Source organism: Terrapene carolina, unplaced genomic scaffold (assembly GCF_002925995.2).
Source record: "Terrapene carolina triunguis isolate 2854851 unplaced genomic scaffold, T_m_triunguis-2.0 Scaffold190, whole genome shotgun sequence".
Taxonomy (NCBI): domain Eukaryota; kingdom Metazoa; phylum Chordata; order Testudines; family Emydidae; genus Terrapene; species Terrapene triunguis.
Window position 1 is genome coordinate 373,105 of NW_020664541.1, and position 13,686 is coordinate 386,790.

The 13,686-nt window shown below is 43.1% G+C and overlaps 1 protein-coding gene across 2 annotated transcripts in view; it reads right to left on the bottom strand.

Annotated features, from left to right (window-relative positions):
- The window catches only part of BCL2L13 (BCL2 like 13), a 104,502-nt gene that overhangs the window by 43,887 nt on the left and 46,929 nt on the right, over positions 1-13,686 (bottom strand). For both annotated transcript variants that reach the window (XM_026654342.1, XM_026654341.2), the window contains exon 6: positions 9,799-9,942. In XM_026654342.1, the coding sequence (XP_026510127.1) occupies positions 9,799-9,942 (144 nt within the window). The remainder of the gene's footprint in view (positions 1-9,798; positions 9,943-13,686) is intronic.

Sequence of the window (13,686 nt, forward strand, 5' to 3'; positions counted from 1 at the left end):
ACAAACATTTAGGGTTTGTCTACACTTAAAACGCTACACTAGTACAGCTGTGCTGCTGTAGCACTCCAGTGTAGACACTACTTACACCGACGGGAGGAATTCTCCCATCAGGGTAGGTCACTGGCTCTCAATCTTTCCAGACTACTGTACCCTTTTCTGGAGTCTGATTTGTCTCGCATTCTCCCACTTAAAAAGCTACTTATTTACAAACTCAGACATAAAAATACAAGTGTCACAGCACTCTATTACTGAAAAATTCCTTACTTTCTCATTTTTACCATACAATTATAAAATAAATCAATTGGAATATCAATACTGTACTTAGATTTCAGTGTATAGTATATAGAGCAGTATAAACAAGTTGTATGAAATTTTAGTTTGTATTGACTTGGCTAGTGCTTTCTATATAGACTGTTGTAAAACTAGGCAAATATCTAGATGAGTTGATGTACCCTCTGGAAGACCTCTGTGTACCCTCAGGGGTACATGTACCCATAGTTCAGAACCTTTGGGTAGGTAATCCACCTCTCAGAGAGGCAGCGGCTGGGTCAACTGAAGAATTCTTCCATCGACCTAGCACTGGCTACACAGGAACTTAGATCGGTTTAACTATGCCACTCAAGGGTGCGGATTTGTCATGCCCCTGACCAATGTAGTTAAATAACCTAATTTTCTAGTGTAGACCAGTCCTGAGTTCATGGCAAAATGGGATGTGAATCTTACCCTGCACTATGTAGACCCTGCTGCTGTGCATTAACGGTTTGTTAATGCACTTTGATCTTGTCCTCTTTGAAAGTGGAATAGATCAAAGCACATTAATTAACTATTGAAGTATGTCAGCAGGGTCCACATGGACAGTCAGCCTGCTACAGGCTAGTGTGGAGTAGATTCAGACCCAGCTTGCGGCAAACTAAATATTCATATAGACAAGCCCTCAGAAAGTTTGACAACCCTAGCGAAGGAGAACGATACAAGTACATGCCACAACACACAAAGAGGCAAGTTACAGTTGCTTTGGAAGCCATACTTTGGAATTTCCTGACTTTTTGTATAAAACTGGGGCCTAATGCAACAGTGTAGGGAAGCTACATGTCTACTAATTAGTGCAAGGGGCTGAGATGCAAGAGTTCTATCCCAGACTATTGACTAGCCCAAGGTAACACAGCAAGTCCCTTCCCTTATCTTTTAAAAGGTTATTTTACTTGGACTTAGATGTTTTGCAACTCCTGCTCCTGAGGTTAGCACGTGACCTACTTACGCAGCTCGGCTGGACAAGTAAATTGCTCCAGCTTCCTCCCCCGCATTACACAGAGGGCACAGCCATACTTTTGCAGCCACCCAGCATTCCATGCATCATTCATGTCACGATCAGAGCTTCTGGCTGATGGCTGCCTTTCACATTTATCCATCTGTGCTAATGGAATGTGGCACGTGCAGAGAGTTATGCATGGGCTTGGACTGCAGCCACACAGAAAGTAATCTACTTAAAAAATACCCACCCAGCCCTTTTGTGAGCCCATGAGCCAGCTTGATCAGCAGAGGCTTAACAGCGTGGGTAAGCAGCAGCGTATAACTGTTGTCTTCTCAGGAATGTTTCCCCAACCTCTATCTCCTTCAGGGCCCTGCTCAGACACACCTGCCAGGTGTCTCCTGTTAGCTGATGCCGCATTATTCCCACCTCAGAGAAGGCCGGCATTCTGAGAACTAGAGAAGTTTAGTCAGGAATGAACATGCAGTAGCATTAAAAAGGTAACTAATATTCCAATTGACAAATAATTTACATTTAACAAAAATGTTCTGTAAAGGGAAAGTGTCTCTCTGGGTCAGCTCTTAGTGACGTTTAGCCTGGAAAGTGGCGGTGTGCCCCAAGATCTAGTCCTTTGTTCACACAGTCCCTGTAGTGCAAGGCATGATCAGTTCAGAAAACAGTTTTACCTTCTCTCAAATCTCACTTTCCAAAAACAAAAACACACACAAAAGCTGCCTAGGTCTTGAACTAAAGAGATGAGTCATCTTTTATCCACAGCACCAACCACTCAGTCACTAAACCACACCACAAACTGCCTGCTTGTTACTGTGGGACTATAGTTTATCAGCAGTGAGCTGTAGCACTACTACTAGATCTAAGAGCAGGGCTATTTTCCCTTCAACAGTCAGGCATGGCTTTTTTTAAAAAATAAATAAATAAAACACAAGCTCTCTATAAAAAAAATTCTGCTTATTAGCCACACAGGAGCACCACCTTGTGGAGAAACTGATGTCCCTTTAATATCCTTTGAATCCCTTGTAGTTAAATAGCTCCATATGTAATCATGAGAAGGCTAATGCCTTACTAGGAGGCAAGAGGAAAAAAAGATGAGGCAATGGGTGTGGGCAACATCAGGAACATTTTTGATCTGCCAAATGAGGGGAGGGTGCATTCAGCCTCCTTTACTGTATAAAAAAAATCAGGGTGCATACTTCTCAGTTAATAAGTTTCACGGGCCTAAATTACAAACTTTACCCTGCAACCGTGCTTTCTACTGTATTTGTGCCTATGAGATCAAGCTGTCCAAAGAAACAAAAGGCACCAAGAAGTTATAAACTGTCATGCACTAAGAACGCCCTGAGATCTCCTGCAATCAAAATATTCTGAGGACCCCAGCATCAGTCTTGCATGGCTAGGTTTTCCTAGATACAGGGATGCAGAAGCCATATGGTTTCAAGCAGGGCCGCCAAGAGCGGGTTCGGGCCCCGGTGAAAAAAAAATTTCGGGCCCCCCAGCAAGGGCGGACCTGCTAAACAGGGCCGACAAGGGGGGGGGGGAAGCCGGGCCCCGGGCCCCCTTCCGGACTGCCAGGCCCCGGTAATTTGTACCAGCTTTCCCCCCCTCTCGTTGGCCTGGGTTTCAAGGCCTAAAATTCAGGAGAAGCTTTACTTTAAATGGAAGTGTGACGTGCACTCAGAGCCAATTCAAGAAAGAGAGGATATGCCCTAGAAACAGATTCCTTACTGTTATGACAAAATCACTGCTGCCTCATTTCAGCCCAAGCTGTCCCACATGCTACAGAATCCATTTCATCTGTTCCAGATGCCAGTACATTTACAGGCCCATGCTAAGCCCAGATGCATCACCAATACAGTCTCAGTTCTCTAGAGAGAGGGGTTACAAAAGGGTCAACGAGCACCCCGCCCTGCATAAAGTATATCTTTACAGGCTTTGAGCATATCATTGTGTGGTTCAAAACAGAGCTCTTAGAATAGGTGGAGCCACAGATAAACCAGAAAGAAGAATCTGTGAAGATAGGAATGCCTATCTCTTTATGTTAACCATCTTAAGGAGAGCTTTCCCGCCCAGTGTTCTTCCAAAACAAAACACAAACAAACAAAAATCACCAAACAGCTAAGTTATACATTTCAGGATACACAACTATGAATTAAAACATTTTAATACATCAAATAGATAAGGCTGGAAGTCCAAGCGGTCAGAGAAAATGTTAATTTAGTCATTCTGAGATCCAGAAATCCCACTGTCCAGATCATCAAGGATTGAACGTTTGCAATATTAAATGTTATGAGCAGACTGGGGATGCAGAGACCTGGGAGAAAAAAAAATTGTTTTCCATTTTCCTGAAAAAAGTTTGAGAATGAACAGAAAGGAGATTATCCATCTCACTCTGAACCAGGGAATAACCTGCAATCGCTGGTGTGTAGTCTGCCTTTGATTTATTTTTATACAAAGAAAACATGACCAAACATGTCTAACACGTCAAAAATCACCACAATGGCATTATAACCAGTGATTCCACCACATCCAAGGGCTAAAGTGGCCTCATGAAGTGATCTTGTTGCACTCCCTTTTCCGAGTATCTGCAGTGAGCCGGTTCAAATTACCACCATTTAAGATTCTAGCCTTACCAATTAAATCCCTCGAGTTAATTCAACAACAAAAAGGTTGCTTTTTCAACCAGTTTCACTTTAGAGAGTCTGAATACGTATAACTTTTCTCCTTTTTTCCTCAGATAGAGATCTAATTTCCTACCCAGCACTGCCCAACCACCCAGCATCCAAAACCCCTTCCCTATTACCAAGCATGGCACGCAGGTGCTATATATTGCCACCAAAAAAGCTGCCTGTACAAATCTGTTCTGTGGTGCCAAGGGAGTTATCTAGGGAGATTCAGAGACGGGGAACAAAAAGGATCGAGGGTATGGAACAACTTTCACATGAGGAGAGATTAAAAAGACTAAGACTATTCAGTTTGGAAAAGAGACAACTAAGGGGGGGATAAGATAGAGGTCTATAAAATCATGAATGGTGTGGAGAAAGTGAAGGAGGAAGTGTTATTTACCCTGTCACATAACAGAAGAACCAGGGGTCACCCAATGAAATTAACAGGCAGCAGGTTTAAAACAAACAAAAGGAAGTATTTCTGTACACAATACACAGTCAACCTGTAGAACACATTTCCAGGGAATGTTATGAAGGCCAAAACTATAACTAGTTTCAAAAAAGAATTAGATACGTTCATGGCAGAAAGGTCCATCAATGGCTATTAGACAAGATGGTCAGGAATGCAGCCCCAATCTCTGGGTGTCTCTAGGCCTCTGACTGCCAGATGCTGGGACTGGATGCTGGGGATGGATCACTTGATGATTGCCCTGCTCTGTTCATTCCCTTTGAGGCATCTGGCCACTGTCAGAAGACAGGATACTGGGTTACATGGACCATTGGTGTGACCCACTATGGCCATTCTTATGAGGCAAAGCCGATGCTGTTTGATTAATATGTGCTACCACCGAATACAGTTATTTTGAAATAAAACCTCCTTATATAAACCTTCCCAGTTAGATTCTCCTTCCTTGTATTTCCACCACATTAAACTTGTTTGTCTTTCCTACAATGCACAGTGTGTCTGTAGATTTCTGCACTGTCATCTCCAAGGCAGAGTCCCTGGGATGCTGCAGAAGGCTATTTTAATCTCCCATAGTGCGAACTGACTGTCTTGCTTTCACAAGTTGCCAATCTGAGAAGCAAGAAGGGGTCCAAACTCCGGTAAAGACCCTATTCACCCCCCTAATAGAAGGGAAAATGCCAAAGTACCAGTGGGAAAAAAATTTCTTCTCTCCAACCCATGCAAGAGTTCCAGACATAGATAGCAGCTTGAAGTCTAATACCTTACATATAAGCCCTCTGAATTAACATTTGCCTCTTCCAGACAAAGCAAATCAAAATTAAAAATTAAACCGAGATCCAAGTACTAGGGGCCAGTTCCTTATAGTTTCGAAGTCTTCTTACAAACTCAGCACCAACCCAGAAAGAGGGGGGACACTTTCAGCTATGAGTCACAATGAATATTCAAGAATCAATCTTTTACAAGTGAGAAGAGAGGCAAATGCTTGAGAGTTCCAAATGCACCTCTCTTATATTAAAAAAAGCGTACAGACACACATTTCACATTCAGCCCTCTCTCATACAAGCCAAAAGCAGGACTGGTGACAAGAATGCAAAGCTGAGGGGGGAAAAGAAAAAAAAAAAAAACAACAACAACCAATAATGCAGCTAAATTTCAAGAAATCAATCTTGTAATTCTTCTCCTAGGTTTTCCCAAAGATTCTTTTCAATGCAGATGAAACCTAACTCTGGGGAACAGGACATGCTGAGCTTGAAAACTATCAAAGAAATTGCCTGGGGAAAAAAAGCCTTACCAAGCTGTCTGGTCTTACTCTGCACTTTTCCAGGAGACCAAGAGTCGCTTCTGATACAGCAGCACTAAGCTCTGGAGAAATCAGAACAGAGAGAGACAGAACTAGAGAGGGAGGGGGAGAGCACGCGCACTGCACGTCAGTTTGTTTGTGCCCTAATACAGCTTCAGGGCAAACAGAAGAGCTATGCTGCTGCCAAATCAGCCTGGGGAATTGCTTTGCAATGGGTCAAAATGAGAAAGGAACAAGATTTTCACATGACTATTCAAGTTTTAATAAGCACAATGTCAGGACAGAAAGAATCATGCCCACAACTCACTTAGTGAGCTGTCTGGAGAGCTTTAAATGTCATACCTGCCCTGTAGCAGAAAACCATGCATAAACTGACAATGCGCAAATTAATGCAAAAGATATAGTCTACTAACCTATCATCACTCTACAAAGAGAGAGTGAGATGGCAATTTAATGAAATTGCCCACTTCTTTCCTGCAGCCCTAAAAACTTAACCCACATCTATCTTCAGAAGGACAGGGTTTTCAGGGATTGCAAACCAGATAGGAGTAATCGTTTCCACTCTTAGGCCTGGTCTACACTAACCCCCCAAGTCGAACTAAGGTACGCAACTTCAGCTACGTGAATAACGTAGCTGAAGTCGACATACCTTAGTTCGAACTTACCGCGGTTCAGACGCGATCCACACACGGCAGGCAGGCTCCCCGTCGACTCCGCGGTACTCCTACTCGTCTGGAGTACCGCAATCGACGGCGAGCACTGCCGGGATCGACTTATCGCGTCCAGACCAGATGCGATAAGTCGAACCCAGAACTTCGATCCCCAGCCGCCGAACTAGCGGCTGGGTGTAGACCAGCCCTTAGTAGCTATTATTTATATTTCAATTGCATGTGGCATACACTTTCTTAATAAAGAGGAAGACCATCCCTGCCCTGAAGAATATACAAGTTAAAAAGACAAAAACACAAATGTTGAACGAGAGAATGGAATGCAACATACAAGCAAAGTGACCAGGATAACAATAGGTGTACCCTATGTTTTGATAAATATAAAGCTATTCCCAATGCCTTTCTATCAAGCCATTATCTCCTGAGCTAACTCTCCTCTACAAACACAAGTTACTTTAAATCTCAATTTTCAAACTTACTAAAATCCTAACTAAACCATCCCTTTATCCATGAACTCTTGCCCTCCCTCAATACAGTGAGCCAATCCTCTGTCCCTCTGCCTCTCTGCACCACCTTCCCAAGAACCTTCCCACTCTGCACACATCGCCACTGAGCAGAGAGATGATAAATCTAAAAGGCAGTTCGAGCCTCAGAGGCTCTTGGAGAGTAGTGGAGGCTGCCTCCCACCCCACCATACTGTATGCTAACTTCACTGACTTCCACGGGGAAGCTCCAACCTTCATTCCCCTGCCCCAGCGATTTAGCCTCTAATGTTAAAATTCCTGACCACTACCTAGCCCATTTCCCCCTTTCAAAAAGAGTCTCGAACTGCTGACATAATCAGAACCACCTCCTTCTGGATGCTGTTTGCAGACCCGGGTTGATGGGGCCCATGTGTCCCCAAAATCCTGGCTCTATAGGAAAAATGGTAGGAGAGAGGGAAGGCTCAGCTAGCTCCCTCCTCCTTGTTACTTAATAGTTCCTTCCTGGAAGATGCTGGCTCCAGTTTAAAAGCCCACACTCCCTTGGAAAAGCTAGAGTGGATTCCAGCCCACATGATGCTCCTGGCTTCTGAGACCCTGCGTCCCCAAAGGCCTGCCTCTGCAAAGGAGGCTCAGCAAGTCCTCTTCCTCTGCCTTTGGTGCACAAGCTGACAGGCTTAAGCCGCTCTGGTATCTCTTCAGTTTTAAATGAGCTCTGAACAGGCACTACTGCATATGCTGCTTGCTCCATTTGCACAGCTTCAAGGTGACAAGAATAATGAACTAGACAGCACTGGTTACCTGTCTGTCTTATCCTCAAATAGCTCTTGGGCAGCACTATGACTTCACTTCTCATTGTCCCTGTGTCACCATTCACTGGAGATTAGAGCTGTGAGGATAGAACATGGCATAGTGGCACTAATGGTAACTTGCTACAATCCACACCAAACTCCTAGGGAGAGTATTGCTTAGAAATAGCCATGAAAAAGGTTTTGGCTAATAGCTTGCCATGGTTTCCGATGTTTCTTTTCCCTTTAAATACAAATAATTGAGCTACCTTCATTTCAGGAGCCCAAAACAGTAACCCATTCTCCACCCACAGTTTCAAGTGTAGCTAGCATCTGGAATATGATCTCTCTAATCCAAAACCAACATAAAAAATAATATTGCCTAATGAAACTGAATATTTACATTACATGAAACAAAGGGCAAAAAACATACTCCCTCTTAGAAAAACCACGTGCACAGGCGCCCCCACTGCATCTATGGAGCAACTGATGATGGGTCATTGCTGCCACATTTATTCAGTTGGAAAGTTTCCATCACCTCGTTTCTTTCCCTGCCTTTTCTGCTCTATTTCAAAAATAGCTCTGGCTTGTTTGCTATGCCACTTGTGTCATTCTGATTTTATGCCTGAATGGATGCATATAGACAAGCATACGGTCGACGGAATGCAGTCTACCCAGCTACATACACACATGCACAGTCACACAGACAACACAAAGCACACACTCCCTCCCTCCAAGGCCATACTGGGAATCTGCTTGTTTTCAGAAGCTCTGGGCTGTAACAAGTATGTTTATAAAAGGCTTCAAAAAGGACGCTGAAGAATGGCGCATAGCCTTTTCAGAGGTTAGGCATCAAGAGCAGCAGCTTTATATAAGGCACAACACCAACAGTCTTCTTCCTTAAAATTGCAAAGGGATTTAACCAAAAGTTACTAATTAAACCAAGGTCTGAAATGCATGCCAAGTACAACTGTCCCTGCCCATCCTGCACAAGCTGAAGGTCAGACAGACAAATTGCCTGACTGGACCAGAAAAATAACCTATTGGCACCAATATAAGAAACCAGTACATCCTGTTGCCAAGAGAAGTAGTTGGGGAAAAGGAGGAAGTGAGTATGGAACTCCACTGCCAAAGAAAAATCCAGTGAAAATACTGAAATATGAGAAGCTGTTCAAATGTGATTTTTCTCTGTTAGGACTTTTTAATCACTGGATTTTCCTGACCAGCTTACTTTTACAATAAAACCAACTTGCTGGAGTCATTTCACTAATCCCAGATTAATTCCATTTCAATCTGGCAATGTTCTACCTTCCTGAGACAAATAATCCGGAAGCCCAACCTCCCACAGTGTAGGTCTAGCCTGGGAGACCCAGCATGTCAACTATGAACACAAAATGCTGGGGCTGGGAATAAGGGGTTTCACATTTTTGGTGGACTCCAACATGGATCAGAAATTGGATCTAGCACACTCCAGTACAAAGTGTGTGAATATTTATTTTTTAAAAATGTACCTTTCAATACACCACGAATCTCAAGCTCCAGATCACTATGCAACAAGATTTAGTGCAAGATTTAATTACTTACTGGATAACATGATGTATAATAAAAGACACTCAAGTCTCTAAAGTGATGCCTACTGACATTCCTAAACGGAATTACTATGAAAGATCATCCTCTGCCAAAGACATTCCAAAGCTTATGTCAAAGAGGGGAAAATATTGTACACACACTTTCCAGCACTCACCAGAGCAGGACAAAAAATTAAAGAGACCAAACTCTCCCACACAGTACATCTGTGGTTACTGGCCTATGTATATTTGTTCCAAAGTGCAACACTCTATACACCAGAAGGAAAGAAGCTAACCACACAGGAGTAGAATTTGTATCTTGATGTGCTCAATACAAGGATCAGTGATTGTTTTCCATAAAAGACCCACTTCAATTCAATGGACCAGCCCATATCCCAAACCATATATCCCCCTTTAAGAGTATAAGCCTTCCTTTTTGGAGGCTAGCAAATCACTGCCCTTATCTCTACCTCTTGACCCACTAGCAAATCCGCTAAACCTCATTAGTAGAATGACCGACAGAGGGTGAGCTAAACAACATATATGGAAGCACACTCTCAAAGGGCTATGCAATCAACCAACCACTGCCTTCTTACCCATCCTCCTTGCTGGATGATGTAGTCTGCAGCATAGTCTTCTAAGTACGTCACTCCAAACTGCAAAAGTGCACCGAGTGGCTCCTGGCCTCTTTTTGTCAGCTCCATCAGGAATTGCTGCAGCAGAACCAGAGGCACCAACACCTTAAAAAGACAAAAAATGATTGAGAATGATAACATTTCCTAGATTCACCACCACCGTGTGTGAGAAGGGAGCGTTCATACAGTTTACAAGCTAATGATCTTTGTCTACAGTTATACAAAGCTATGCTAGACTACATGCTTCAGTTTTACACAGCCATGGGATAAAACCAAAATACAGAACCATAGGGCAGCAGCATTTCATTTGAGGTAAAGAGATTTCCACTTTAGAGTAGCTTCTGTGGTAGACCCTTTTACAGAAGACAACTGCAATGCATTTTTGTGCCCCATCCCTCCCCAACACAAGATTCGGGTAGATAACTAGAACGGTGACAGGACTTCCCCCTGCCCCCCACAGATGTTACATAACCTACAACAAATACGGATGGAAGCAGTGAGGACAATTTGAAGGGGAAAGCAGGATAGTAACGCAAAATGTAACTAAGCAGCAAATTCACAGACACTCTTGGGCAGATGCATAGTGTTAGGAAATCCCTTCAGAAGGCTTATCTGTACTTTTGGAATGGGTGGGAAAGAACAAGAGCCTGAGTAGTGTAGCACGGCCTGCATGACACAGGGTTATATGTAATGTTACAAAAGTGTCTTCTTCATAAAACCTTCTCTTCTGTGCCCAATTTAACATGTTTGTAGCCTTCCAAAGAAATTCTCCTTTTGTTCTTCCAATTTCTATTCTTGGTCTTCATGCAAAAGTGAATTATTTTGGAAAGCGAAGAAAAGTGAGTTGAGAGCATTACATTATATACACATACGCACACAAACACTTCCTGCTGTTAATACCCTGCTATCCTTGGTTTTGCCTAAGCAGAAAACAGCTGAACTTTTACACTTTGAGCTTATTCTCCACGAGCACGTAAATTGCCCTCGGTGCCAAGTTTGTATGTAGCACTTTGCCAAGCTTAGGGGAAAAATGGTTTGAATTAGAATCATCGACACTTGAAAAAAAGCACATTGAGCAGGCACAGGAGAAACCATTACTAAGCTTTAAAGTGCCCACTGCCCAATAAACGCACTGCACATCTATTCTCCATAAGGACCGACCAGTCCCTGCTAAGGGGTCACTAGAAAGTGGTTTATGAGGAAAAGGTTTGGTTTCTGGCCACAGTAGGCAGGTCAAAGTTAAGACTATCTCCTAGAGTGAATTCCAAATGCCTGCTTTCCTCTAACCGGGGGGGGGGAGGCTGCTACCTCTTCTTCCTCCAGCCTGAACTTCTTGCTCCAACCAGCCTCTCCCCTGTGTTGGTCCTGGCCATAATCTCAGGATGGAAAACAGGGAGGAAAAAGGGGAAAGCGACATGTGAAAACAGGCCAAGGGTTGAGCCTGGTACAGAGCCCAGGGTAGAGTCCTACTCAGATGTACAGCTATGAAAACCCAGATGGGGCGCACAAAGATGCCTGCTCACTGGGTGAGAGGTATTGGCTGTTTGACAACTGAACATGGAAGATGGGAGGGGTCTTGTCAACAGGGAAGGACAGAGTATATTACACCTACCCTTGCCATCTTAAAGGTTAACATTTCATTCATACAGTTGTGACTGAGATAGCACTTTCATTTTAAAACTACATTTTCAGATACTTCTTGCCCCTTTGGAATGAAGCTTCTCACACTGTCTCAGCACAGAATGGGAGGGGGAGAGTCAGAGGAAATTTTATTCAGTTTTCTGAATTCCAGATCTACATGAACACATTGTATGGCAAGTTGATATGTAATGCCACAGCACTCCATTGCGCCATGCACTACCTATCTGTGTGGACCCTGCTGCCGCACATTAAAATTTCCCTAGCACGCATTGATTTTTTTTTTTTTTTTTTTTTTTAAAGCGAGTTATGGCTTTATTCCCTCAGGTACTTTGGGCACACCTAGGGGGCCGAAATAATTTTAACTTTTAAACCTCAAACATGGCATATGCTTAGCCCTCAGTGAAGAGCATGTACTTAAAGCTGGAGGGGGAAAAAGACTAGTTAGGAAATGAAGACTGACGGGTTGGATCACAGAAACCCCCTTGGGAACTGCCAACTGATGTGTTGAGACTACTTCTGCCCCTGCTTTCTTGCCAGCTTGGGACTTCAGTGCCCTGCCTGGTTTGAGCCAGACATGCTAGCCTGCGGCAAACCCAGGCCCAGGTCTAAACAACATCCCCCCAAACTACAGGCTTAACTGAAAGCAGCTTAAGAAGGGTTCCTGTTTCCAACACTCAGATGCCCAAGTCCCAATGGGTCCAAACCCCAAATAAATCCGTTTCACCCTGTATAAAGCTTATACAGGATAAACTCAAATTGTTCACCCTCTATAACACTGATAGAGAGATATGCACAGCTGTTTGCACCCCCCCCCCGGTATTAATACATACTCTGGGTTAATTAATAAGTAAAAAGTGATTTTATGAAATACAAAAAGTAGGATTTAAGTGGTTCCAAGTAGTAACAGACCAAACAAAGTAAATTACCAAACAAAATAAAACAAAACATGCAAGTCTATGCTTAATACAGTGAGAAAACGGAATACAGATGAAATCTCACTCTGAGATGTTCCAATAAGCTTCTTTTACAGACTAGCCTTCTTCTAGTCTGGGTCCAGCAAACACTCACACCCCTGTGGTTACTGTACTTTGTTCCAGTTTCCTTCAGGTATCCTTTGGGGGTGGAGAGGCTCTTTCTTGAGCCAGCTAAAGACCAAATGGAGGGGTCTCCCAGGGGCTTAAATAAATAGACTCTCTTGTGGATGGAGACCCCCCCCTCCTCTCTCCTATGCCAAGTCCAGCTCCAAGATGGAGTTTTGGAGTCACATGGGCAAGTCACATGTCCATGCATGACTCAGTTTTTATAGGCAGCAGCCATTGCCCACATGCTATCTTGAATGTCTCCAGGAAGACTTCTTATGTGGATTGGAGTCTTCCAAGATTCACTGTTCGTTAAGTGTTTCTTGATTGGGCACTTAATTTGCACATTCCTTTCTCAAGAAGCTGACCAAATGCTTTACTAAGGCTACTTAAAATCAAGCCAGTACACAGCTAATATTCATAACTTCGAGTACAAAAATGACATGCTTACAAATAGTATGAATATATTCAGTAGATCATAACCTTTGCAGAGATATGTTACATGGCATATGTAGCATAAAACATATTCCAGTTATGTCATACATACATTCATAAGTATATTCGCATTAAGCATATTCCCACAAAGCATTATGGGGTGAAACGTTACAAAGACACTAGAATGAATACTCGCATACTGCACATGACAGTGTCTTTCCTCCCTTGCCTGTTAAGCAGGCCTGAGGAGTGAGACACCAAATTCAGGTCTTGATCTTCAGTTCCATGCACAGCAACATACAAGGTTTGATTCTGCTCCCACTGACATCAATAGGCGCTCTGTCATTGACTTCAGGGGAGGCAGGATCAGGCTCCCACAGTGCTACCACAAGGTTTGATTAAAGAGCCTACAACATCCCCATCCTGATTAAATCAGTTACCTTTTTATATTTATTATGTGCAAAAAGGATGCATGACTATAAATGTCAGAGTTGAGATTTTACCTACACAAAAGTAAAAAAAAAAAAAAAAAAATTAAGAATTATGTCCCATAAGCTACCATGGCTCTTTCCACCATTGTACATAAGCATTAACAGGGCCCTTCATTACATGATTACCCAGATTATATGCAGCAATACTAGGGTTACCATATTTCCACAAGCAAAAAAGAGGACACGGGGGGGGGGGGGGGGGG